The following is a 26,045-nucleotide window of genomic DNA, read 5'->3' as shown; positions in this document are numbered from 1 at the left end:
CTGTGTGTGAGAAGTGTAAAAGTTTCTTGTTTTGTTTTTTCCTTCAAAAGTCCTGAAGTTCCATCATGTGTCTTTGTGCTGATTGTTTGGTTACTTGCCATCTTTATATTGACAAAATCTACGTTTTTATTGTATTTTTTTTCCTGTGTGTGTTACAGCACCATCTGCCAAAGCATCAGAGGAAGATCAGGAGCGGACCCGGAGGCTGGCTGATGCAGAAATGCACAGGCATCACCTTGAAAGTTTACTGGACCAAAGGGATCGGGAGATTACAGCTCTCAGAGAGGTAAGGCCCAGATGGATTATTCTGACTCTAAAGGGAACTTTAGCCATCTCAACATTTTATGTCTAATTAGGGGGAAAAAATTAATGTGAAATCCCTTTTTACAATTTGATCCAGCAGGAGCTTCATCGTCGATACGAAGGAACTCCAGAGTCCACCAAAACAAAGGCTTTGCAGACTGTTATCGACATGAAGGTGCGGATCTAACCGTCTCCATCTATTCAGCTTGGTCACATCATACTTTAATTGTTTACACAATCCTAATACCCCAGGATGCAAAAATCAATTCCATGGAGCGGAGCCTCAGGGACATGGAGGAGGAGGTTCTAATGCTGAAATCTAATGGGCTCCTGAGCTGTGAGGAGCGTCAGGAGGAGATGAAGCAGATGGAGGTGTACCGCAGTCACACCAAGTTCATGAAAAACAAGGTTAGAGACAGAATAAGATCAGTTAAGGTCCACTCAGCTATGGAAGGTTTGTCATGTTAGAGTTTTATTCTCATAAATAAGTGGATTTAATTCTTTCTCATGCTTTTCAGATGGAGCAGGTGAAGCAGGACCTTTCCAGGAAGGACACTGAGCTCCTTGGTTTGCAGACTAAGTTGGAGACGCTAACTAACCAGTTCTCTGACAGCAAACAGCACATTGAAGTCCTCAAAGAGTCTCTCACTGCCAAGGAGCAGCGCGCTGCCATCTTACAGACCGAAGTATTACACAACCCCAAAAAGAAACCATGTTTACTCTTTAAGTCTTTTTATTCATATCATATTTGTTTTATTGCTGTGCAGGTTGATGCCTTACGTCTGCGCTTGGAAGAGAAGGAGGCGACTTTGAATAAGAAGAGCAAACAGATTCAAGAAATGTCAGAGGAGAAAGGAACCCTGAACGGAGAAATCCACGACCTGAAAGACATGCTGGACGTTAAGGAGCGCAAAATTAATGTGCTGCAGAAAAAGGTGATCTTAAAAAACGTAGCATGCAGTAATTCTCCTACGGCGGATGTTTGCTTTGACTGACTGGTAATGTGTTTGCTTTGCAGATTGAGAACCTGCAGGAGCAACTTAGAGACAAGGAGAAGCAGATGAGCAGCTTAAAGGAGAGGGTGAAGTCCTTGCAGGCAGACACTTCAAACACTGACACTGCTCTCACAACACTGGAGGAATCACTTGCAGAAAAGGTGCCTTTAGATATTAGCTGTTGTATCCCCCATTTTGTATGGTGTCCATCTGAGAACACCTTTTATTACCGTTTCTCATATTCATTTAGGAAAGAATTATTGAACGTCTGAAGGAGCAGCGCGATAGAGATGACCGGGAGAAGACGGAGGAGCTTGACAGCTCCAAGAAGGAGCTGAAAGAGCTGAAGGAGAAGCTGAGCTTAGTGCAGGGAGACCTGTCAGACAGAGAGGTGAGGAACTGCTGGGATTCTAAACATTCACAAAGAACAGATAATCTTTTTTTGATTAATTTAATTTTTTTAGTTTTTTTGTCATGCCTTATTAGCACAAATATCTTTTTGCATGCAGACCTCTCTGTTGGACCTGAAGGAGCATGCTTCATCCCTGGCTTCATCAGGACTGAAGAAAGATACCAAACTCAAGAGTTTGGAAATAGCCTTGGAGCAGAAGAAGGAGGAGTGCCTCAAACTGGAAAACCAACTGAAAAGAGTGAGATAACGGATCCTGTTAGTTATTGACCTCATAGTTCATGCTCTGTGGTTCTTAAATGGACTCTCCTCCTCCCCCTAGGCTCAAAATGCAGCACTGGAAGCTCAAGCCAATACAGAGCTGGCTGAGCGCATCAGGAACCTAGAACAGGAAGTGGCCCGTCACAGAGAGGACTCTGGGAAGGCCCAGGCAGAGGTTGACCGCCTCCTCGAGATACTTCGGGAAATGGAGAACGAGAAGAACGACAAGGACAAGAAGATCAGTGAGCTGGAGAGGTGTGGTTTCTGTTTAAGCTTTAGTTTTATTTCCCCTAAGATCAAAGTCTGTAGTCTTTCAGCCTGTGATTCCTGATGGTCAGAGAGATGATGCACAAATCATTACATTTATATATTTTTTTGTCTCTGTCACTCAGTTTTAATCAAACTGAAATGCATCTTTCTTATTCTGCAGTAACTCAGTGTGTTAGGTGGCTGGAAAATTTAAGATTTAGCGCCCAGCCTCTCTCTTGAATTGCTTATTTTTTCATTCTAAAAAGTCTAAATTCTTTTCTTCCTTCCTAATCTAAATATGCTCAGTTTCTTAGCCTGAGTCTCTTTTCTCTTTACTGCTTTCTTTGCACTGGAAATTTCATACCCGAGCAGTTTGGCCTCCAGGTTAGTGCTCTTTCTTTTCTATTCACCCAACACCCCTTTTACTTTGTCCTCTTCTTTTGTTTCCTTTCCTCTTCTTTGGGTATCTTGTTTCTTCAAAGTGTCTGCTGGGTGCACCCTTTTTCTATTCCTGACACATTTTTTTTTTCATATTCCTGTTCTTGATTTATTTTCTGGTTTTAACTTAAAGCCAAACCTTACATTTGTCACTTTTTACAATTCTAATGGAATTCCTAATTAGGCAATATATCTGTGTGTGTGATTTTTAACTTGGGTCTATGAATACTTGATGTTCAATTAAATAAAATGACAAACTAAAAGTAGGCCTGATTGGTAAGAAATATGAAAAAAATCTAGACAATTAAATGGGTCCTCTACAGCTCGAAAAGCATAAAACAGTGAAAAAATTAGATTTTATATCATTTTCTGTTGTATGCAAAGTTTTAAGTTTGTAAAAACTTGTTTATAAAAATCACCATTTCTCATTGTTTACCTTTTTTTTTTTTTTTTACATCAATTTAATTACTTTTATGTTAATTTTGCCTCCTTACAACTCGACTTGGTGTCTTTCCTATAAGTCACTTATAAACAGATAAAATTTATAAAATAATAGAAATGGGCTATAATAAAAAAAAAATCACTCCTCCCCCTAGATCTGTGGAACATTTTTTTTAAACAGCCTCCAATATTTTAAATGATTACTTCTTTTTAGATTTTTTTTTTTATTAAACTATCACTTCATGCAATGTCATGTAAAGTTATCTGTTGTTTTTTTTTATCATTTAAACTACATTTTTTAGACATTATAGATTTAAACTGTTTCATTTATGTCCAAACAAAAATAAATTATCCAATTTCTGCCAAACCATAAACCAGTTTCTATGCAAATGAATCAAAAGCAGGAAAAACCTAATTGATTATTAAAAACTAAAGTTTTTAATAAAACTCCAATTGAGGAACCCCATTGGAAATCAATAAAATGTCGGATTTGAAGTCTGTATTGTTTTTAATGTTGGTTTTAAGAGAATTGAGACTTGTACGATTTTAAAAAGGGTCTGTGAGCAATAATTCATTAAAAACAATATCATGTTTTTGAACGTAACTGGGAGTTGATATCTTAATAACCAATTCTTTATGAAGCCGTAACATCTTTGTTATGAAATATTTAATGTTCCCTTCGATAAAAGTGCCTATATGTGTAACAAACCCTTGCATTTGAAGCTTAACAGCATTGCTATACTGAATAATAACAAAGCTATGATGTTTAAGAGTTAAATATAGTTTATTGTTTCAGTTGTTTGACAAGAGGTAAAATTTAAAATATTCTCTCTAATAATTGGTTTGCAGGCAAATGAAGGACCAGACTAAAAAGGTAGCCTCTCTGAAACACAAGGAGCAGGTGGAGAAGAGCAGGAATGCTCGACTGATGGAGGAGGCCAGGAAGCGTGAGGACAACCTGTCTGAAACTTCCCAGCAGGTGAAGGTGAGGCTTGTGTGTGTGTCAATTGCTTAGGCTTGAATACAGTTTGCAGGAAATGAATCCTGGGATGTTGCGTCAGCGCCTGACAAAGCTAAACTTTCCGCTGGTGTGAAGGACACTCTGCGTCAGAAATCAGAGCGCATTGAAGAGCTGGAGGAGGCTCTGAGGGAGAGCGTTCAGATCACTGCTGAGCGAGAGATGGTGCTGGCACAGGAAGAGGCTGCACGATCGCTGCAGGAAAAACAGGTAATTAACACACACTGCATGATAAGTCAGTATTAACCAACCACAAGAAGCTGCTGCTAATACTAAACATTTCTATTTACACAAAAAGGTATCTGGAAGTCCTTCTCTTTCACCTTTGGCTGTCTTTGCGGTGTTGACCTCTCTTTGTTTTGCCTCCTCTCTTCTGGCCTCCTCCTCTTTCTCAGTTTCTTTATCTTTGCTTGTTGTTTTTTTTTTCTTGTCTTTCTGCTACACAACTGCCTCTCCGAAGCACTCATTCAAACCAATGCATGAGTCCAACCTCTCCCACTTAAAGTGGTCTAAGGTATGAGCCCAGTATGTGTAATCTTCATCAGTGGTCGGCAGCTCAATACAAACAACACTTCTACAAGTCATGCAGTCTCATGCAGCAATATCAAAGGTCATCTTTGGTGGATATGAAAGCTTTCGGATTGATGTTCAGACTGCATGGATTTGTAAAGACTGCATGGATTTGTAAAGTGTCTCCAGCCTTTAGCTACCAGCGATTATTTTTTTTACCTGCTGTTTGCTTGTAAAGTAAAGCTACAGAGCCGTACGAAAGTATTCATACTTCTTGAAATAATTACTCATTTTATCAGGACACAACCACAAACTTCATAGTATTTGGTAGCGATTAAACCAGAAATGCTGTGCGTTTCTGGAAAACTAACCCTGTTCATCAGACTAAATTCTACCTCTCCATTGTGAAACATGGTGGCGGCAGTATTATACTTTTGGAATGCTGGAAACAGATACAGGGAGGCTGGTCAGAGTTTTAGAGATGGTAGGTTTGAGCAAAACTACAGAGCAAGAGGAAAACTCTTAAAGCTGGAAGAATATTTAGAGGTTTAGTTCCTGACAAGTAAGAACCTTAAAACATAGGTTTCAATATAATGGTTATATAGAGAGCCTTTTTCATGTAATGAAATGCTTCAATTAAAGTCCAGAGACTCTGGACTTTAACTGAGTATCTCTGGAAAAATCTGACAGCATCTTCTCATGCCATCCATCCACTTTGAGCTTGAGCTACTTTTGCGAAGAAGATTGAGGAAAATTTCTCCTTTTAGTCTTTTACTGTGCAAGGTGGTTCTACAGCAACTCGTTAGATAAATGTTAGATGCATTTACCACTAATTTTCAGTTCTAAACATAAATAAAAGTTATTTTTTACTTATATCACACAATTATGTTCTGCTTTGCTTTGGTCCGTCACACAAAATCCCCCAAAAGATGTGAAGGTTTGTGGTTGTATGATTGCATAATGTGCAAAATGGTTTGGGGGAGTATGAACGTCTTTGTAAGGCATTGTATTCATCAGTTAGCCAGTGAATGAGGATGAACTATTCAACTCTTCTCTTGTGTCATGATTTGTTTGAAAAATGAAATCAATGATTTAGTGTTCACGGAAATACTTGAGAGCTCATCTCATTTGCTTTGGCAGGATATTTTTGCCAGCCCTTCGGTCAATCAGTGCTGTTTTACCTTTTGAAATACAGGTTTGATGCATTAACATTTCTGTTTTGGCACTCATGAACAGAATGGGAGGACTGCTGCTGATGTGGAAGGGTTATTATTTCAGTCTACCATCATCACTACATCGTTGTTGGTTTTCTTTCCTTTTTTCTTTGCTTGGATGTGTTGCATCCAGAGGTTAAAGGGATTGGTGGTAATATAAAGTGAGGTTATTGAACATGGTTTCCTTAACTGTTGGAGAAAGATGTCATATTTTATAGTGAGAATATGTAGGGAGAAAAATAAATTAGGATACTGATTGATCACCTCCATCTACCTCTGACAGGCTCTGAATATTAGCCACTGTCAGTGGCTGATAAAACTTAAAATTTTTATTTTTTCAAATATTTATTTGAGAGCACTACCTCATCTCAAATGATTTGGTATTGAACTTTTTTAATAAAATAAGATTGGAACTTCATAATTAGTGGCTATAAAAGAACAACAAGTCTGCCAGAAATGGATTTGGCATGTTAGGCTTTTTAAAGATTGGCCAGAAAGGTGCAATCATTGTAATTTGCAATCATTGCAAACCAATTTTACAATTTTCAGTACTAAAGCTTTAATCATAAATCAGTGGTTTAATGTTTCAAATGTTTTTATTAAATACATTTACCTGCTTCAGCTTAGAAGCAAGCTAATTTACAACAATTCTCCAGACAAACATGTTGCACCACTATGCCTTAGTTTTTCCCCTTAGTTGATCCCAAACTTGAATGTGAGCATGGCATCATGTGAGTACAACATATCCAATAAATCTGACATACTGATGACAAGATGAAAAAGCATCATATGTCAGCTATCACCACATTTAGCATTGCTAAGATTCTTAGAAGATTGTCAGCACTTCAAAATCCATTATGTTTCATTACAGACAGAAGACATTTCAAGAGACTGAAGACAGAGTAACTTTGCTGAAGTTAGTTCAGGATTCTAAATTTCTGCTTTCTCCTCTTTTAGGAGGTAGCTTAAACCAATCAGCCAATAGGCCTCCCTCGATATAATAAACAATAGCTAAAACCTAATTTTCTTCCCTCAGTAGCAACATCCACACTAAACAGTTTTGTTCTTGTACAGATGTGTCAGTGTGGTTGTATTAAAATGGTTGATCATAAAAAGAATGGATTTTAATTTCTGATTTTTCCTGCTACACAGTATTTGCTGGACCACAATGTCTAGCAATGGTTAGATTCTGATTGGTCAGTGATAGACTCTGCCTTAAACTATTTTAAAAAGGATCTATCTAAACCTCTCTTTTAGCAATCTTACTCGTTTTAAATTGCTAAAACTTCAGCCCCTATCAGGCTATAAGCTTTCTCTCAGCAGTATGACACCTTTCTACTACAGGTAACGATAGTGAAATGTATTTATAGATCCTCCCCTGGGGGGTAAGAAGCAACTATCCCTTTAAGACGCCCTTGAATTAAAACTGATTCCAGTCTGTGTACAACTACTTGTTTTAATTGTTTTGCTCTTAACTATCGTTTACTTTAATAGGTTTTACAGTACATAGCAGGTAATTAAAACTGTTTCTACAGCTGCCCTTCCATCAGTTTGTTTCACATTTGGAAACTCTGTGTAATTTAATGGGAAAATCTTAGACTCTTGACTGCCATTGATCTTTATCGATGTGTGTTCCCAGATGGAGGAGCTGCTGGGTGCCATGGAGAAGGTGAAGCAGGAGTTGGAGTCCATGAGGGCTAAGCTGGCATCCACCCAGCAGTCTCTGTGTGAAAAGGAGGCCCACCTCACAACCCTGCGAGCTGAGCGCAGGAAACACCTGGAGGAGGTGCTGGAGATGAAGTAAGACCCAGGCCCACACAGTCACTCACTCACTCTGTAGGGTGCCATAGACTGTCGATTATTGATCTCTGCCTTAATCAAGTAAAATGTCATCCATTTCTGGCTTTCCCCAGATGGCATGCTGAGATTGTCTATGGATAATACAATGGCTGAGGTATCTGCTTGTACACTTAAAAGTTATGGTGCTTCAACTACTCCAAACAGGCAGGAGGCACTTTTGGCTGCCATTAGTGAAAAGGATGCTAACATCGCACTGCTGGAGTTGTCATCCTCTAAGAAGAAGAAGACCCAGGATGAGGTGACTCAGTTGAAGCGAGAGAAGGACAGACTGGTGCAGCAGCTCAAGCAGCAGGTAGGGAAACACCATCTGGTATCAGCAAGGGGATGAATGAGATAAGGAAACGAGTTGTTTAGGGAGATTTTTACGTACTTGCATACACTGTCATGTTTTTAAATTTATCCAGGAGTATGTCCCACTCTGCCTCCTATAGGTGAAGATGAAACTGGTTGGAATTCAATTTAAATATATTGTATTAATCCGAAATGCAAATGACATTTCATTCATAATTGCAGAATGGTGAGCTTTGTGTCAAATATGCTGCTTTTGGTTGTGATTAAATTTATCTTAACCATTTTTAGAATGAGTTAATAACACAGCCAGAGTTAACAACAACTAAAAACGCATAAACTCTTCTAAACTTTGGTCAGTGTTCTCCTAGTCTTTTATTTAATCTTTTTCTGGTTCCCAAAGATTGTTTCCTATATACACTCACCGGTCACTTTATTAGGTACACCTGTCCAACTGCTCGTTAACACTTAATTTCTAAGCAGCCAATCACATGGCGGCAACTCAGTGCATTTAGGCATGTAGACATGGTCAAGACAATCTCCTGCAGTTCAAACCGAGCATCAGTATGGGGAAGAAAGGTGATTTGAGTGACTTTGAACGTGGCATGATTGTTGGTGCCAGAAGGGCTGGTCTGAGTATTTCAGAAACTGCTGATCTACTGGGATTTTCACGCACAACCATCTCTAGGGTTTACAGAGAATGGTCCGAAAAAGAAAAACATCCAGTGAGCGGCAGTTCTTTGGGCGGAAATGCCTTGTTGATGCCAGAGGTCAGAGGAGAATGGCCAGACTGGTTCGAGCTGATAGAAGGGCAACAGTGACTCAATTAACCACCCGTTACAACCAAGGTGGACAGAAGAGCATCTCTGAACGCACAGTACGTGGAACTTTGAGGCAGATGGGCTACAGCAGCAGAAGACCACAACGGGTGCCACTCCTTTCAGCTAAGAACAGGAAACTGAGGCTACAATTTGCACAAGCTCATCGAAATTGGACAATAGAAGATTGGAAAAACGTTGCCTGGTCTGATGAGTCTCGATTTCTGCTGCGACATTCGGATGGTAGGGTCAGAATTTGGCGTCTACAACATGCCTTGTATCAATGGTTCAGGCTGGTTGTGGTGGTGTCATGGTGTGGGGAATATTTTCTTGGCACTCTTTGGGCCCCTTGGTACCAATTGAGCATCGTTGCAACGCCACAGCCTACCTGAGTATTGTTGCTGACCATGTCCATCCCTTTATGACCACAATGTACCCAACTTCTGATGGCTACTTTCAGCAGGATAATGCGCCATGTCATAAAGCTGGAATCATCTCAGACTGGTTTCTTGAACATGACAATGAATTCACTGTACTCAAATGGCCTCCACAGTCACCAGATCTCAATCCAATAGAGCATCTTTGGGATGTGGTGGAACGGGAGTTTCGCATCATGGATGTGCAGCTGACAAATCTGCGGCAACTGTGTGATGCCATCATGTCAATATGGACCAAACTCCCTGAGGAATGCTTCCAGCACCTTGTTGAATCTATGCCACCAAGAATTGAGGCAGTTCTGAAGGCAAAAGGGTGTCCAAACCGTTACTAGCATGGGGTACCTAATAATGTGGCCGGTGAGTGTAATATTGTTATTATTGTCATCATTCAGTTAAATAGTACTTAATATCATCGTTGATTCATTTTTAACACAAGTTGACCCGTTTAAATAAAGTCATATCAAACTTACTCTGGTTTTCCTTAATTAGCTCAAGATGGTGTCATACTTTTACAAAGAAAGGTGACAGAATATTGCAAAAAAAAAAAAAGAAAATATGAATCTTCTAAATATTTTATTTACTTGTATATCTCTTAATTTATTCAATATTTTTCTGGGATTTTCCACTGGGAGAGACTGTTATTTTGAACACTTCTCACTAGTGAAAAAGGGTTGTGCCACTCAGTGCTGCCATCATCGCGTTAAAACAACATATTCTAAGTATGCAGGAAAGAATATGCCTTTAAGACATTCCTGTCTGCTCTGAAGGTGGTCAGTCAGTATCTCAAAGCACACATTCAGTCTGTACTCTGACTTCTCTCACTCTTTTATCTTTGACCTTTTCTTGTATTTATTACATATTTTTTGCCCAGTTTTTGTCAGATTTTCTGCTTCAAAGGGTGAAATATTGCTTTGCACTCTGTCTGCGTGAGAAGACAAAAGTGTTTGTCTGCATGTGAGCACACACAACGCAGCCTGAGTTTGCATCTGAAATGGAGCATGAGGCACGAGTTTTTTTGCAGCTTTTTTTTGAGTCTGGCGTTTTATAAGAGCAAAAAGTAGAGGAGCAATCACATAGGGAGAGAAATATATCATGGTGCAGTCTGGCATTACTTAGAGCAGCTAAAATTTGTAACAAATAATTGAGAACATGTAAAATCACTTCATGTCTTGATCCTATGGATGAGCTCTTCCTTTTCTACAGTTTTCTGCTGTCGGTCCTTTCTCTCCTTCCACTTTCACTCCTTTATTCCTTTCTTTCCCTCAGTGTGCCCTTCCCCTCTTTGCTCCCTTGTTTTGCCTTTTTCATCAGTTTTTCCCAGGAATCAGCCTATTTTACAGTATAAATATCAGCCACAAGTTCATAGAGAACACTTTTTAGTTCCTATTTCACATTGAGGACTTTGAGCCCCACACTTATGTTTACAGTTGTTTTCAGAGAAACTGATCGATGGTCCAGGTACGTAGTGGAATCCAACATATGTGATCGTCTAGATGTAATTTTCAGCAAAATATATATACATTATACTTATCAGAGAGCGACCAAATCAGCTGGCCAATATTTTTAGCTGATATTAGCTTTTTCCCTTGTATCAGTATCGGAGTATCATGGATCATTGGTGCATTTAGAATCCATGGCCTGAGATCACGTGATGCATTAGCGCTCACTTCATCTGCTATCCACTCTTATTATTATGTTTCATTTGTAATTAGGGTTGGGCAATTAATTGCATTTTCTATATAATTGCAATTTAAAAAAAACACAAAATTTTCAAGAAGCAGCCAAATTTAATCACACTATAATTAACAAGACTAAGACACTAAATTTCTCAATGCAGCCCTTTGTGTAGGCAGTAAAAAGCTTGAAGTGGGTTTGTCACCACACAGAAAGGTAGATGGAGAGTTGTAGCTAGCTAGTAGATCCATGCATCTAGGAAGTAAAAACGTATTTGCACAAAAGTTAAAGTCCTGCAACAATAGATTCTGGGCAAGCAAGCTTTCAAAAACTAAAGACCTGTGGTGACACATCTACAAGTTTGCGGTTAGTGCAAAGGAAAATCGAAATAAAATCCCAATACTGGTTAAAAATAATAGCAATCTAGATTTGTTTCTTTTTTAATTGAAACTAAGACTTGTCAAACAGTCATTATGGTTGTTTGATGTTCATATAGTAAATTAAGGAAAAATTAGCAATATCAGCTCCAAGAACCGTCTCAAAAGTATTGGCAGCACATATCAAGGATTGGTTTGACTGATTCAAAATAATCGACCTTAGAAAATCTGTATCAGTCGGTCTCGTAAGTTTTTAAAAAGTAATAGGAAACACTTTATCATTATCATATTTGGACAGAGGCTCAGTGGGAAACTGCTGATCACAGCTTTTGTCTTTGGGTTTGGCTGAATTAGAATGGGTCAGTTCCTATATTAAGGTTGTCTCCAACAGCCATGTTTTCCTTCGATTAGGTCAAAAGATGTACTTTAAAATGTTTCCACTGAGTCTGGTTTTTATTTAAGTTCTTCTATCTTTTCCTTGTCTTTAATCGTCAGACTCAGAACAGAATGAAGCTGATGGCCGACAACTATGAAGATGATCACTTAAAGGCTGCACACGATCACACAAATCACAAACCCTCTCCAGATCAGGTAACTCCACGAGCCGCATGTTTCCAGATCTCTTTTGACAGCAGCCTTTGAAAAGAGCTTTTCAGTATAGAAGGTTGGACTGCTTGGTGGACGGCCATGTAAAGGGAACAAAGGGATCATTGTGTAGGTGTGCTCTAACCACATATTTCTTTTCTAATGCTGCGCCTGGCAAACCTTGTGGTTAACAGGATGATGAGGAGGGTATTTGGGCGTAGCCAGCCTTATACCCTTCCCCTCTCTTTCACAGCCTTTTTGTTCAGAAGGGTGAGCTCGTATTAAACAAAGCCAATCCTTCCCCTTTCATCACTGGCATGTTCATTTTTTTCTTCCTCCATTTATATGTGGTGCATTTCATGTCATTTGATGTTGGGTCTTATTGTTTAAGAATGGAAACATCTGTCATGCGTGTTGCTGTGGTTCGTTAAATTTGCATGCCATCATTATGCTTTTAATTGGTGCTCATTGTACTTTGTTTCTGATGATAAAACTAAAGCTGCCCAGTACTAATGTATAATGGGGATGGACAGCTATGCATGCATGCAGAGTAATGATCACTGTGTTTTCATTGTTTGGAAGCATCTGGACTGGATCCAAACCTGTTTCTATCATCCTAACATTCTTCCTCTGACACTTTTTCCTCTCTTTATAGATGATTGCCCCTCTTCTTGCCCTGTCCCAGAACCGCAGCAAGCTCAAACTCTACATCGCCCATTTGACAGACCTCTGCAATGACCGAGACCCCAGCATCCTCAGCCAGCTCTCTCCTCCCTCTCATTACCACCACAGCGACCCTGAAGACTGGGAGGAGGAGCTTCAGAAAATGAAAGTTGAACAGGTACTGAGGAAACCCATGGCACAATCTAAGAATCTTTTGTATTTTAACTTTCTGTGAGGTGAAGCAAAACGTACTGCGTTTTAAATATTTATTGTGTAGCTATATTACAGACTCAAACTTTATTTTTACAGAAAGTGTAAAGCACGGGGTGAGACAAATCCATAAACTGTGCTGTGTATTTGTTTATATAAATTGTTTTTCTAATAACAAATAAAACGGAAACCAATAAACTTCAGCCTACATGCAAAATGCTTTAAATAGTGAACTTCTGCAGTGACAGGGAAGCTGCCCAGAGTTGATGAGAAGATGGGTGGAGCTAACCTAACAGTCGTGTTTTTTGACTGTGGGAGGAAGCTGGAGTACCCGGAGAGAACCAGTGCATGCTCAAGGAGAACCTGCGAACTCCATGCAGAAAGGGAATCGAACTCGGAACATTCTTGCGGCAAGGCAGCAGTGCTACCCACTGCACCACTGAACAGCCCGCTTTGATGATTTTTATCTACAATATTATTAGAAAGCAATGCATGATTTTTCCTTCTGCTTCATAGTGATGCACTTCTTTGTGTTGGATTCAAACTAATGTTTGAGGTTTCAAATTTAGAAAAGGCACCAAGGGCATGAGAGCTTTTGCTATTGTACACCACAGCAGATTTATAGATTTCTTTGCTAATTCTGGCTTGTTCTTGGTCAGTTGGGTTTAATTGTAATATACCTCATTCCAATATTTAAAGATAAGTTTAAAAAGAAAAGAAATTGAGTTAAAAAAAGATAAAGGTAATTAAAAAATGTGTTTTAGAAATGGGTATATTTCATTGGAACGAAACACAGAGGTGCCACTGATAAAACGGCAAACATCCTATATTTGACTTAAGCTCCTGTTGACCATTTTTAATATTGTCTTTCGAAGCATTTTATTTATTTTTGTTTTAAAAGTCACCCTTTTTACTGTTGCAACAAACAAAAGCTCCAGTCAAAAAGAAAATCTGTTACCATGGCAGCACCTGCAATCAAAACGCACTTTGATGGGGAAAATATCTGTGAAATTAACGTTGAGACTCACACAATGGTCATTATTAACCTCATAACATCAAGTTCCAAATATACAAAACAAAATAAACATCAGCCTAGTGAGATCAGGGAAAATTACTGGTATTAAACTCCAGCTGCTTGTTTGTGGTGCATTTACTCTAAGTACTTTTTATTGTCAGTTTTACATTTTAAAACCACAGCTACATGGTTCAGTACATCTTAACATGATAAATAACCTCAAAATGTTTTATTGCAGTTTCCATCTATTACTAGCAAATAAAGTTTACAAAAAACATCATAGATTTTGTGCTTTGCCCTAAACGTCATACAATTTAATGGCTCTCTTTAGCTTGGAACATTATAAAGGGTTAAAAAAAAAAAAAAAAAAAAAAAAAAAAGATTTGGTGGATAGATAAAATTGTTACTAATGTTATCATTAAAAATCTTCAGTAGTTTTATAGACATTGATTTTTAATTTCCGTAAATTTAGAATCAAAATCATTTCAACTACTGTGATTATGTGGACTTATTTACAATCAAGTACCGTATTTTCACGACCATAAGGCGCACCGTACTAAAAGGCACAGTCTCAGTTATGTGTCCCATTTCTGTATTTAACACACACATAAGGCGCACCGGACTATAGGGCGCGTTTTTTATATACAGGTACATGTCCTCTACTAGCTTTAAATACCTCTACTGCGTATTTAAAAATACAGTGGGGGCAAAACTGAGTATGACTGTGCTTTATTCATGTATTTATTACAAACTATTAATCAAACCTGGGTGCTGGCCGTGAGACAGACACATCGCAGATGACACAGCGCTGTGATCACTCCTAAATTAACTTAAAATCCTGAAACCTGCCGACGGAATTTGTTCGCTTTTATTACCGGTATCCTGGTGCCTGCAGTTTAAATTATTTAGATGAAAAACACCTGCCAGCAGCCGCGGTGAACCCGGAGGCTACCGGCCTAGAGGCTGCTGTTGAAGGGATTTCTGCTGTCGGTGCACCGCTGGTATGTGGGGGTCTGAGCGCCTCCGACAGAAATAGATAATCTGGATGAGCTGACTGCAATTATGAAGTTTTCAGGTGGACTTTCTCACTTAAAAACATATTAAAACTACTTTATTCCCACTGATCACAGCAAATATAGCTGCAAGATTTAGATTATTTAAATGAAAAAACACTTGCCAGCCACCGCGGTGAAGAGGAGGAGACCCGGCCCAGAGGCTGCTGTTGAATTAAGTTTTCAGGTAGAAAAATAGAGCGGGAGCAAAACTGAGTATGTTTGTGCTTTATTAATGTATTTATTACAAAGTATTAATCAAACCCATCAAAGTCATCATCCTCCGTTTCTGAATTAAACAGCTGCGCTAAATCAGACATGCCAATTTCCCCTTCTTCGCTGTCAGAGTCACTTTCCGTGCCGGGCGGCTCCTCAGAAATAATGCCGGCTTTTGCGAAAGCTTGAACAACAGAGCCAGCAGACACGTTAGTCCGTCTGCAATCCATCCGCAAACTGGCTCCACTTATCCTGAAACTGTGCTCTCCGTCTGTCATCCATCGCTCCCACGCCGCTCGCAGCCTTACTTTGAACGGCCGCTTCACACCGATGTCGAGCGGTTGAAGTTCCTTTGTCAGACCTCCCGGGATAACGGTGAGCACAGCGTTCATTTGATTCACCATGTTTTTCTCGTCAGCTGTGAGATGGGCACGCATGGGGTCACAGATTAACTGCGATGGTGATGCGTGGAAAAAAACACCTGGTCTCCTCACATACACCTGCCTCAGCCACGCTTTCATCATCTCCTCATCCATCCAGCCCTTTTCATTTGCGTTAATATCATATGTCATCAGAGCGCTGTGTCTGTCTCGCTGTCAGCTCCCAGATCAGCTTCTCTGATTCGTTGATGCGGCGCTTCCAGCAGCAAAACTTCATTTTTTTCCATCTCGAGCAGCAGCAGCGCGTTGGCGGTGCGTCAGATGCTTAAACGCTCCCGACGCAGCGCCTGCTGCTCAAAACGCGCTGCGGGACCTTTTGCTGCGCCTATACGCGCGTCAACCATTGACTTTGCATGAAAACTCGCTGCTTCTGCTGCACCTGCTGGGTCCGGTTCACACCGATGTCGAGCGGTTGAACAGCGAGCACAGCGTTAATTTGTTTCCCCATGTTTTTCACATCAGCTGTGAGATGGGCACGCATGGAGTTACATATTAACAGCGATGGTGATGAGTGGAAAAAAACCACCTGGTCTCCTTACATTCAGCCACTCTTTCATCATCTCCTCAATGAGGTGGTCTCAAAAGTCGCAGTTACAACACACATAGGGCGCACCGCACCAAAGGGCGCACTGCACATTTTTAGGGGAAAAAAAGACGTTTAAGTGCGCCTTATAGTCGTGAAAATACGGTATAATGTTTCCGTTCAACCCTGTTACTATATGAATACTTATCAATATATTATTTAATGACATTCTAAGATTACAAGCCTTTAACCTGTTGTTCTTCTGATTAACTTAATAAGTTGATGTATGCTGCTTTTGGAAAAAAAAAATCAAAAAACGTTGAAATTAGTCAAATAGAGCATTGGAAATTTATAAACAGCTGAGATGGATTGAATAGATAGCTGCGATAAATCCAAAGCAACCATTCTGTGGAATTTTAGTATTGAGATAAAATATATCTTTGCATGTTTAATTCTCAAAGGATTTTTCTGAAAAAATGTTTTGTTTTTCAGGTGCAGGAGTATCTGTCCCAGTACACGATAAATGAAATGCATCTTTAAGTGTGCAGCTGATTGTTGAGCAGAAAGAATTTTATGATTCTTCGAGCTGTTTTTCTTTATAGAATCAGAAAAAATAAGCTAATAGAAAAAAGCAGATTTTTTCTAAAAATAAATATATATATAGGACCTCAAGTTGTCTTGGAATGACGCTAAAATATCCTAGATTGAGATGTTTTGAACCGGATTTAGATGCTCTGAAAGTTTGCCAAATCTTCAAAATGATGAAAAAGTCTTTGAGATGCAGCTTTAAAAAATGTTTTATAAAATTTATTTTGACAAAGCAGGTTTATTTATTATGCACAATACAGTAGCAAGACAATTTAAAGTGCTCCACATGAGGAAAAAGAAAAGGTTAGAAAAGAGACATTACACTGGTATAAAGTTAAGAAGAATAATTAAAAAAGAAGATAAATGAAAGGAAAGATTTGTAAAATAAGCTCAGAAGGCTCTTTAAACGTGTTGAAACAGACTCCTGAAAATAACAACCCTATCCTCTCTGCTTCCAGTTGGAACGGGAGTTGGAGGTGTGTGAGAAGGAGAGCGGGGAGCTGCAGGAGTACGCCAATTCGGTCCTCCAGCAAATCGCAGACTACTGCCCAGATATCCTGGAACAGGTTGTCAATGCGCTGGAGGAGTCATGTTGACAAATCTAACCTCGGACTCACAGAGCCCAGAAAGCCCCACCCATCACCCCCCTCCTACAAGGAGACAAAGCTTAGGCCGTCATCCTCTCCACCTGGCAACAAACCTCCAGGAAACAGAAGTGCTTTTCTGTCTCATATTTCTATCTTAGGTTAGGCTGGTTGCACAAAATAAGAACATTCAACAAACACTTTGAGTAAATATTCAGTTTAGTCCAAATGAGTGAAGAGACCTAAAGCACAGGCCTGATCGTGTCAGGCACGCACACTGGAATGATCTTTACTTTTAATTTAGCCTCTTCTCACAGATGCTGTTCCAGATGGAGAAGAGAGCCTGACCCAGAGGAGGGACAGACACTCTCACTCCCTTTACCTCTTAGATTTATCTCTCAACCCTCTCATGTTAAGAGGGATACATATTCCCCATCATTGGGACAGAAAAGCACTTTTTTCCTGCTGTTTCTTAGGAAAGCTGCTATATCCAAAGGGAGCAGGAGGGAGTGGATTCCAGAGGCGCAGCATGGAGCCATGTAGATGTTTTTCAGTCTAGGGTTGCCTAACATGACACAATTTGAGGGCAACTTTTCAACCAAATTAGCACAGACAGCTGCAGAAGAGCTGCAGTTTTGGTCATCAGTGGCTGGGTCATTAGAGGGGTTCAGCCTTTACCAGAAGAGTTTCTGATTTTAGTTACTATGTTCTCAAGCAGAGAAGAGGATTTAGGGGTGGAAAAGAAGAGCTTTTATTGTTGAGGTGTTCATTTCTCGGTGGTTTTTTGCACACAGTGTCCACTTGTTAATGGGGTATGCAATGTTTCTTTGAGAACGTTCTTGTGGCCTTGGAGCATGCACAGAAATCAGTACAGGACCTAAATGCCGAGGTATTTACGCCTCTGTAATACTGGTGCTACGGCATGATGTAAGAACTGATCCTCATCCAAAGTTCCTAATGGATTTCCTTAAAGCCCACATATTGATGCCCTTTTTTGTATGCTCAGATGTCTGTTTGCGTTTTTTTTCCTTTTTGGTTTTTGTTTGTTTGAATATTCAGGGCTGAGTTTTTTAATTACTAAGTGCATTGATTGACATTAACAGAGAAAATAAGTCAATTTTCAAGCAGGTTTTGACTTTTTAAATCAGTTTGTAAATAATGTGATATTTAACACGTACAGTAACTGAATAAAAGTAATACCGTGGAAGGTGTTGTGCATTAAAAGGAAAAAAACTAAATCTGAAAAGTTCAAAGCAGTGCAGTTGTCTTTTGTGTCTAATTTTGTCTCCTGGGGGACAGGCGTAAGTGTGACAGTGCTGCCATAAACTGCAGAAAGTCTATGTTCTATAGAAAATATATATAAATAAGATATATGAAAAGTTTTACTGTATCAATATGCATTGAATGTTTGCACAGAATCTCCAAGAGCAAGTTGCTCTGAACAAAATGTTTTCAGCGGAAACTGGGAAAAGATGCATTTAAAAAAAAAAGTGTTAAAATAATGTGCGAAGTTCAGACATTTCAAACCGTGACTATGTGATGGTGGGAGAGTACTGTTGAGTTTGTTTCTAATTGTCTTTTTCAAATAAATAATCTCGCCAAACGGTGGAGCTTTCCTGAGATTCCCATGTTGTCTTTTCTTATATTAATGGTTTTCATTGCTGAACTTTAAAGGATAAAAACAAATCTTGGGCTATCTTAGCCTTCCTGCTACAAAAGGTTTAATTCGGTAGGTATCGGAGGAAGAACCAAAGACAAGAGCTGGAGTAAAAAAAAAAAAAAAAGTTGGATGCTTGTTTTCTTGTCAAATTGAAGAGGTGTTTCTGTCCCTTTAGCTCCTAACAGCTGAAATCAAAGATTATGCTTTCAATCCCCATTTATTTTAGCCTGCTTCTCTCCCCCTGCCTTAAGGTCTCATTTCCTTTCCCTCCTATTTCTTTTTGGGAACACAGAGCTAACCAAGGCGCTTTAATCACGTCTGATGGAAGTTTTTGCATTTGTATAAAAAGAATAAAATGTACTGCTGTCTGTTCATGTTAAAAAAATCTAACTGAATTAAAAAAAATGTTGGTTACATGGATTTTCTATGTATGGAAAAGAATAAATTATGATCCTTGTTTTCTTGTGAAATTTCCTTTTTCCCTCTAATCAACAAAAACAGCCATACCTTACAGTTTAATATGCTTAAAGCAGCCTGTAATATTTTCACTTCTAAGGCACCAACGTTTAGATTAGAGTTGAGATTATTTCTTAAGGCACTGTGTTATTGCACTGTCCTAAATGTGAAACATGGTGGTGGCAACATCATGCTTTATTTTAAAGATGAATGAAGGGCAATGCTTGCAGAAAAAAACAAAAAAAAAGACTGAGGAAGAATTTAACAGTCGTAGACATACAGGCAGGGACTGTTTAGGTAAAGGTGTAAGGAAGTCCAAACCTCAACCCAACTGAGACTATTTGAAGACACCATCCTTAAGAGGGGAAATAATGTGAGAAAAATTAATCGGTTTTCATTCATAAAAATGCTGAAAGCCCAATTTTTTTTTTTCTGTTATGCAGAACTTCCTGTTGGTCCATCATAAGACCCCTAGTAAAATACACACAAACCTGTAGTCTCCATTTTATCAAATGACTTACCAAGATATAAATGTTTTTGCATGGCACTGATAACGTCCCGGATTTATTTTAGAGGAATTATTTAGTTATTAGGTTATCTAACAGTAATGTAAAAATGACTTCAGATCTCCTTTCTGTCCCTTTATAGCCATTTTTTCCAACCTGAGTTCACATTATCCAATCTGAAAACAAAGTATAGTTCTCTCTGTAGAAATTCTCTGTATCAATACGTTTTATATGTGTTTAATAAAGCCTAAATCTCCTGTTTAAAGGTAACATTCTAAAGATCTATCTTTACAACCTGTTTTCAGTGACTACAGTTTTAATTTGCATTCAGGCCAATGGACCTGACGCTTGTTTAAGCAAGTATGGTCCTAAATTGGACCCAAAACTTTGTTCTAAAAGAAAACAAAAATATTCTGGTTTATGTCTATAAATTATAGACATTTGAAAAATATTTCATAAAGTATTTCTTTAATGAATTGAGGCTCCCACCAGGAGATCTGCAGATGCATGAAAAGCAAGCCAGGAACACCGAGGCAGCCTGTACTCATCTATGTGATATATTGCGACCGTATCGCATCTCAAGATTCAAAGATTGTTGACTGGTCAACACAAACCAAAGTTCCCTTTCTATAAACCCTTAAATTTCAGTCATACTGCAGCTTGATAAAATAGAAAATCGGAATCACCATGTATCATTGGCAAAGCGATGAACTCAAGGTTTCTGCACAAATCAGACTGCTTAAGCCAAAAAAAATAAAAAAAATACTCAAGACTTTATGCACCGTCACTATCATCCTAATACCATGGATTTACTACTTTCATCAATTGGGATTAAAAAAAAAAAAAAGATATATATTTTTTCAAAACTAACAATTATTCTTACTTTTTATGGTTAGTCATTGTAATAATAATAATTGAACTTTACTGATCCCACATTGGAGATATTTACCTCTGCACTTAACCCATCTCCTTAGGGAGCAGTGGCTGCCATCGTGGGACGCCCAGGGAGCAGTGTGGGGTTAAGAGTCCTACTCAGACACCCAGAGTGCCCTAACCACTGATAAAAATAGGCAATAAATTGACAGGGTGACCAGATTGAAATTTAAATGAATCTTAGGATTATTAATCAACATGTATTAGTAGCAGAGCTCCAACAAATGATTATTTTGCTAATCAATTAATCTGTCAATTATTTTTCCAATTAATGGATTAATATTTAGATAGCCAAAGATTCCTTAAAGAAGTTTTTTTTTTATGAAACTAAACCAAATTAAAGCTTTTTGACTAGAGAATATTGACGGATGAAAAAATTTTAATCTTAAAAGCAATATGTTCATATATATATATATATATATATATATATACACATATATATATATACACACATATATATATATATATATTCTTTTTTTTTATTTTGATAAAAAATGACTGCTCTGTCAGCTAAAGGTATGTTTTACAGTCTCTACACTCCTGTTAATGATTAATCAATTACTGTATTAGTTGACCTAAGAATAAAAAAAAAAACCTGGGTTCAACAAAAAGGTGCAATAAATGTGACAGGGATATTTGTAGATACTTTAGATGGGATATTTTTTAATACCCATGTAATGAATAAACAGGCAAATCAGGTTCTATCATTTTAACTTTCTCTGGGTTCCTCGTCAATTAATCTTAAAAGATAAAAATCATTTTTCTAGCAGCCCTCTTAGCTAGGGAAAAGGTCTAAATTGGAAAAATATAAAAGCATTCAGTACCATCCTATGCAAATCTAAAGAATTTTCCAGAGAGAAAATAATCTGTGTAGATTTACAGAATTTTATATACCATTCAAACGTTTTAAGGTGGATCTGGTTATTTACAACAAAACAGACAACCAAAATATATTTATATTCTTTATTCATAAATACCACTATTTTATGAATATAAAACATCTTAAATTACTGTTTGCTTGGACAAATACTCTGGCGTTACGGTTGAAAGCTCTTCAGGCAAAAAGACAAACAATGAAGAACAGTAATTGCATATAATCTGTGTAGCCGTTAACTCCTTATTGTTGCTGTGGTGGCAAAATCCATGTTTTAAATGATCTCCTTAGAAACCTCACACAAATAAAAAGATGTACAGGAGTGAAAAGAGGCAGGAGTGATCCACTCACTTCAATTTGAAGCACAACTTTGTCAGCAACGGTCATTCTGTACAAACAAGAATATTCAAACAAAAAAAACAGAAATTAAAACCGTTATGTCCAGGAAAACTGCAACCTTTTTGTCTGCAATAAAAACTCTATTTTTACTTCTGAATTTACAAGTGTCTTAATGTAAAAAAAAAATCTCTAAAAAATATACTATCTAGTAGGCACTCCTGTGTTCAGTGGGCGAGGTAGCTGGGTGGTCAGAATGTACACAGGCTCCAGGTTTATCAAAGCAAGAGTCTATCAAAATTTTGGGGTAAAAAAAATCTAGATACTGTGAAAGACATGATCCCATTTCAGTTCCTCCTTGTATAGTTTAGGAGGCTTTATTAAGGATGCATACAGGTGAACAACAGCACCATACAAGATGAAATGCACACAATCTGTCACCTCACTCTCTCGCTCTCTGTCATCTGCCACAGCCCGAGGTTTAATACTTTAAGGCACGGGAGCTGCGTTATCCTCTCCAGACCCCTCTTGGTGATCTTAGTGCAACCATACAGATCAATCCCTGTCAGCTGAGTCAAATGGTCAGCTATTAACTCCAAACCTTTGTCTGTGATTCGCACACACTGCCCAATGTTCAGAGTTTTCAGTTCGTGCATTTGGCGCACCATTCGGTTAATCCCGTCATCACTGATATGACAGGAGCACAGAGAGAGAGACTTGAGCTGATACAGGCCCTGGGCGATGTAAGCCAGGCTCTGGTCTCCGATCTTATCACAGAAAGAGACATCGAGGCCAGAAAGCCGGAGGGAGCCCATAGCCAGATGCATTATCCCTGTGTCACTGATGTTATCGCAGGAGCGCAGGTTCAGGCTACAGAGCTGGGTCATCTGTGACAGGTGGATCATCCCTGCATCCGATATCCCCCCACAGAAGCTGAGGTTCAAGACTTTGAGCTTGTTTAGACCCTTTGAAACATGTTTAAGTGAAAGATCTGTCAGCTTCTGGCAGTCCTGTAAGGTTAACTTCTCCAGAGTTAGGCAGCCCTCTGCAGCACTGCGGGTCATTCCAGAGAGGTGACCAATGCCCACGTCTGATACATGCCTGCAGCTGCGAAGGTTAAGGCTTTTGAGTCGGTACAACCCCCAGGCGATGAGCAACAGGCCAGTGTTCGTGATATTGCTGCACCCACCCAGCTCCAGCACCTCCAGGTTCTTCAGGTACTGAGCGATCCTGCCCAGACTGGAGTCTGTGATCTGCTTACACAAGCTAAGGTTCAGGACCCGCAGGGATGGGATGTACTGCACAAAGGCATGTCCCAGACCATTGTCGGTGAGGTTGAAACATCCACACAAGTTAAGGCTTTCGATCTGCGGCATCCCCTGAATCACGTAGCTCAGGCTTCGCCTCAGGCTGAGGATCTGAACTTTCTTGATCCCTCTGGTCTGCAGACTCGGGAACAGAGACGGGTTGGCTCTCCGTAGATGGAGCTTAGCTTCCACCCCCCTCCACACAGACTTGTGGTAGGAAGCGTCTCTCCAGGCCGCGCATACTTGGGCTACCCTGCCTTTGTCCTTAACGTCCAAGTAACTGAAAATAATGGCCAAGATTTCCGGGAAAAGGCACGATATGTGTGTTTCCGTTTGAAACATGACTGCTGGATGACTTCTGGCGGCGGCACCGGTTGCCTAGGAGCGACAACAAAGCGGCGTTAGCTCCACCAAAGTTAGTCTTTAGCATTAGCTACTGTCAGCGAACCAGTTAGCATTATGTGCTGCGAAACAAAAATACACTCTAATCCTTTAAAAAAAAAATCACTATTTTATTATATAGTTATAAAAAACATTCTCACAGAAAAGTTAACATGTCGATGAAGTGGGTTCACTTTAAAAATGCAATATTTACCAAGTACGAGTCGGCTTAGCATAAGCTAGCTGTCTAAAGTTGGGAGCTTGAAAGCCGCCGAACCTCCTCGTCCGGAACGACGTACTTTTTACTCCAAATCATCTTAAGAACGCAAAAAAGGTTTCATGTTGGAGAATATTGTAGCTAAATGCCTGTTTTCTTTTAGATCGGGCATTAAAGTACAGGTTTTCCCTATGGCGCCTGAGCAGCAGATGCTGGAAGCTAGCTCGCTCGCCCAGCGGCTACTAGTGGAGCGGTAGGGATTGTAGCAAAGATGGCGGTCTGGTCCGGACCGTTGTGTAATTATTGGTCCGTGCCGCCAGAGGGCGTCTGGCTCACAGTTCCGTGCGCTCAACTTTGTCACCGACACCAGAGCTAAGGGTCAATTTCTAAGCCATTATTTTTAATTTCTGATAGCCTTTGTTTTGCTCTTTGTGGTTTGTTTGTTTTTTTTTTTTGGGGGGGGGGGGGGGTATTAGGCTACCCTATTTTCAGTTAATAAATTGGCAATAAGTAATGTAATCGAACTCTTCACTAAATTGAATTAATATTCCCTTTAGGTTGTGCCTCACTGGAAAGTAACCTAACTGTCAATAGAAATTATCTGAAGGAGAAGTTCAGCATACTATTAAACTATTAGGCACATCCCAAACTACAACATTACCACTATTCCTGCTTAACATTTACCTTACCATGCTGTAATGATTTGTTCGCCCGCTAGAGGGCGTCTGGCTCACTTGTCCGTGCGGTTATTCTTCCAAAGCTGAAAGCTATGAAGGACCAACTCTGCCATATTTAAAAATAAATACAGAAATAAATAAATGAATTTTCAATATTTATGATACTCTTTGTTCTTAAATTTGATTATGATTTTTATTCTGAATTCATTTTTTGTTTAATCCACAGGAGTTTGGTAACCTGTTATTTATATAAATAAATAAATTTACATTTACTACTGTGTTATTAATGGGCCTAAATTGAACACATGCTCCCTGTGTCATGCTGACTGTTTATTACTTACCAGACAGTGAGAGTTAGTCTCAAAATTACTAATAATCCTTTGATACACTGATTTTCTCTACAATGAGCATTTGCTCTACGAGTATTTTTAAAATACACACAAACACAGAAGAGCAGAGAGGATCATCTGGGCTCCTCTACCTTTCATTGAATTGATCCCAGCGCTGCATGTCCCGAGCTCGTAACATCATCGGTGACCCCTCACACCCCCACCATGGATTGTCCTCCCTGCTGCCCTCTGGGAAGAAGCTTCACAGCATCCGCTGCAGGTCTGGCAGATTCTGCAACAACTTTTTCTCCAACTCTAAATGATGTCACAGACTCTGCATAACACTGATAGCACCAAACCAAAAATACTGCATATTTGTGCCATATATATTTGGCTTGAAATGCTCTGAAGTCCCATATCAACGTGTTTTTGCATCATGTTTTTTTTTTCCTCCCACACTGTTTACATCTGATTACCACTGCACTTTATAAAATGGAAATGTTTATTTCACTGCTAAGCTGCTGCTCATTTACTGTCAGAAAGCTGTATAAAATGAAATTTAGTTTTCCATACACTCTTTGCATAAAAAATGACAATAAAAGTTGTCTAAGTCTATATGCTTTTGTTCTGCTTTTTTGTGATCAAATTGAGTTAATTGTTTTAAAAATGTTTTTGCTTTTATTCTGCTTTTATTTTATTATCTAATTCATGTAAAGCACTTTGAACTGTCCATGTACTGAATTTTGCTTTACAAATAAAATTCCATTGCCTTGCCTGGCGGCATGGACCAATAATTACACTTTGTTCTGGATCAGACCCACTGATCTGTATTTATTCACTGGATTACTGATTGCCCGTTGGTAGTTAAGGGTTTGAAGCCGCCGGCTGCCATAGTGGTACTCCCTAGTTAGAGCATTCGCAATGTAAACAATATGTATCGAACAAAGATGATGATCTCATTTTCAGGGGGACTTAAGACTTTTAAAATAAAGATAAATTCCTCACTTTGACACACACTTGCTGTTTAACTAGATTACAACAAACAGTCATATCACATTGCATAGTCATTATGAGGACAATGAAGTCTATAAATCATGCAATGTAACATATTATACAAATCCATCACAACTAAATAAATGAGCTAATTTAACATAATACTACTGAAGGGCCAAAACTGCTTAATCGATGAGGTACTTGTAAT

The 26,045-nt window shown here is 39.0% G+C and overlaps 2 protein-coding genes across 14 annotated transcripts in view; one reads left to right on the top strand and one right to left on the bottom strand.

The window, feature by feature from the left end:
• The window catches only part of LOC119793034 (ELKS/Rab6-interacting/CAST family member 1-like), a 29,204-nt gene extending 10,252 nt beyond the window's left edge, over nucleotides 1-18,952 (top strand). The window contains exons 5-22 of one of the 13 annotated variants that reach the window (XM_038299964.1): nucleotides 159-286; nucleotides 404-478; nucleotides 556-711; nucleotides 822-989; nucleotides 1,071-1,238; nucleotides 1,322-1,459; nucleotides 1,549-1,689; nucleotides 1,808-1,948; nucleotides 2,030-2,223; nucleotides 2,590-2,601; nucleotides 3,946-4,081; nucleotides 4,193-4,324; nucleotides 4,575-4,628; nucleotides 7,478-7,638; nucleotides 7,843-7,990; nucleotides 11,788-11,883; nucleotides 12,533-12,718; nucleotides 17,043-18,952. In XM_038299964.1, the coding sequence (XP_038155892.1) occupies nucleotides 159-286; nucleotides 404-478; nucleotides 556-711; nucleotides 822-989; nucleotides 1,071-1,238; nucleotides 1,322-1,459; nucleotides 1,549-1,689; nucleotides 1,808-1,948; nucleotides 2,030-2,223; nucleotides 2,590-2,601; nucleotides 3,946-4,081; nucleotides 4,193-4,324; nucleotides 4,575-4,628; nucleotides 7,478-7,638; nucleotides 7,843-7,990; nucleotides 11,788-11,883; nucleotides 12,533-12,718; nucleotides 17,043-17,180 (2,372 nt within the window). In that variant the 3' untranslated portion in view covers nucleotides 17,181-18,952. Of the gene's footprint in view, nucleotides 1-158; nucleotides 287-400; nucleotides 479-555; nucleotides 712-821; nucleotides 990-1,070; nucleotides 1,239-1,321; nucleotides 1,460-1,548; nucleotides 1,690-1,807; nucleotides 1,949-2,029; nucleotides 2,224-2,589; nucleotides 2,602-3,945; nucleotides 4,082-4,192; nucleotides 4,325-4,574; nucleotides 4,629-7,477; nucleotides 7,639-7,842; nucleotides 7,991-11,787; nucleotides 11,884-12,071; nucleotides 12,148-12,532; nucleotides 12,719-17,042 lie in introns of those variants that run through there. The other 12 variants (XM_038299963.1, XM_038299973.1, XM_038299967.1 and 9 more) reach the window with 12 other exon arrangements.
• A 2,728-nt stretch (nucleotides 18,953-21,680) lies between these two features.
• LOC119793094 (F-box/LRR-repeat protein 14-like) lies at nucleotides 21,681-24,121 on the bottom strand. Its single transcript, XM_038300078.1, has 2 exons — nucleotides 23,836-24,121; nucleotides 21,681-23,618 (listed from the first exon to the last, which is right to left on the bottom strand). Exon 2 carries the CDS (start codon nucleotides 23,580-23,582, stop codon nucleotides 22,371-22,373), a length of 1,212 nt encoding a protein of 403 aa, XP_038156006.1. The 5' UTR covers nucleotides 23,583-23,618; nucleotides 23,836-24,121; the 3' UTR covers nucleotides 21,681-22,370.
• Between the last annotated feature and the right edge of the window lie 1,924 nt (nucleotides 24,122-26,045).

The sequence above is a fragment of the Cyprinodon tularosa genome, unplaced genomic scaffold, assembly GCF_016077235.1.
Source record: "Cyprinodon tularosa strain WSP-4 unplaced genomic scaffold, ASM1607723v1 ctg44, whole genome shotgun sequence".
Classification (NCBI taxonomy): Eukaryota; Metazoa; Chordata; class Actinopteri; order Cyprinodontiformes; family Cyprinodontidae; genus Cyprinodon; species Cyprinodon tularosa.
Note: the sequence above shows the minus strand (reverse complement) of the source record. Positions and strands in the feature narration are given on the sequence as shown.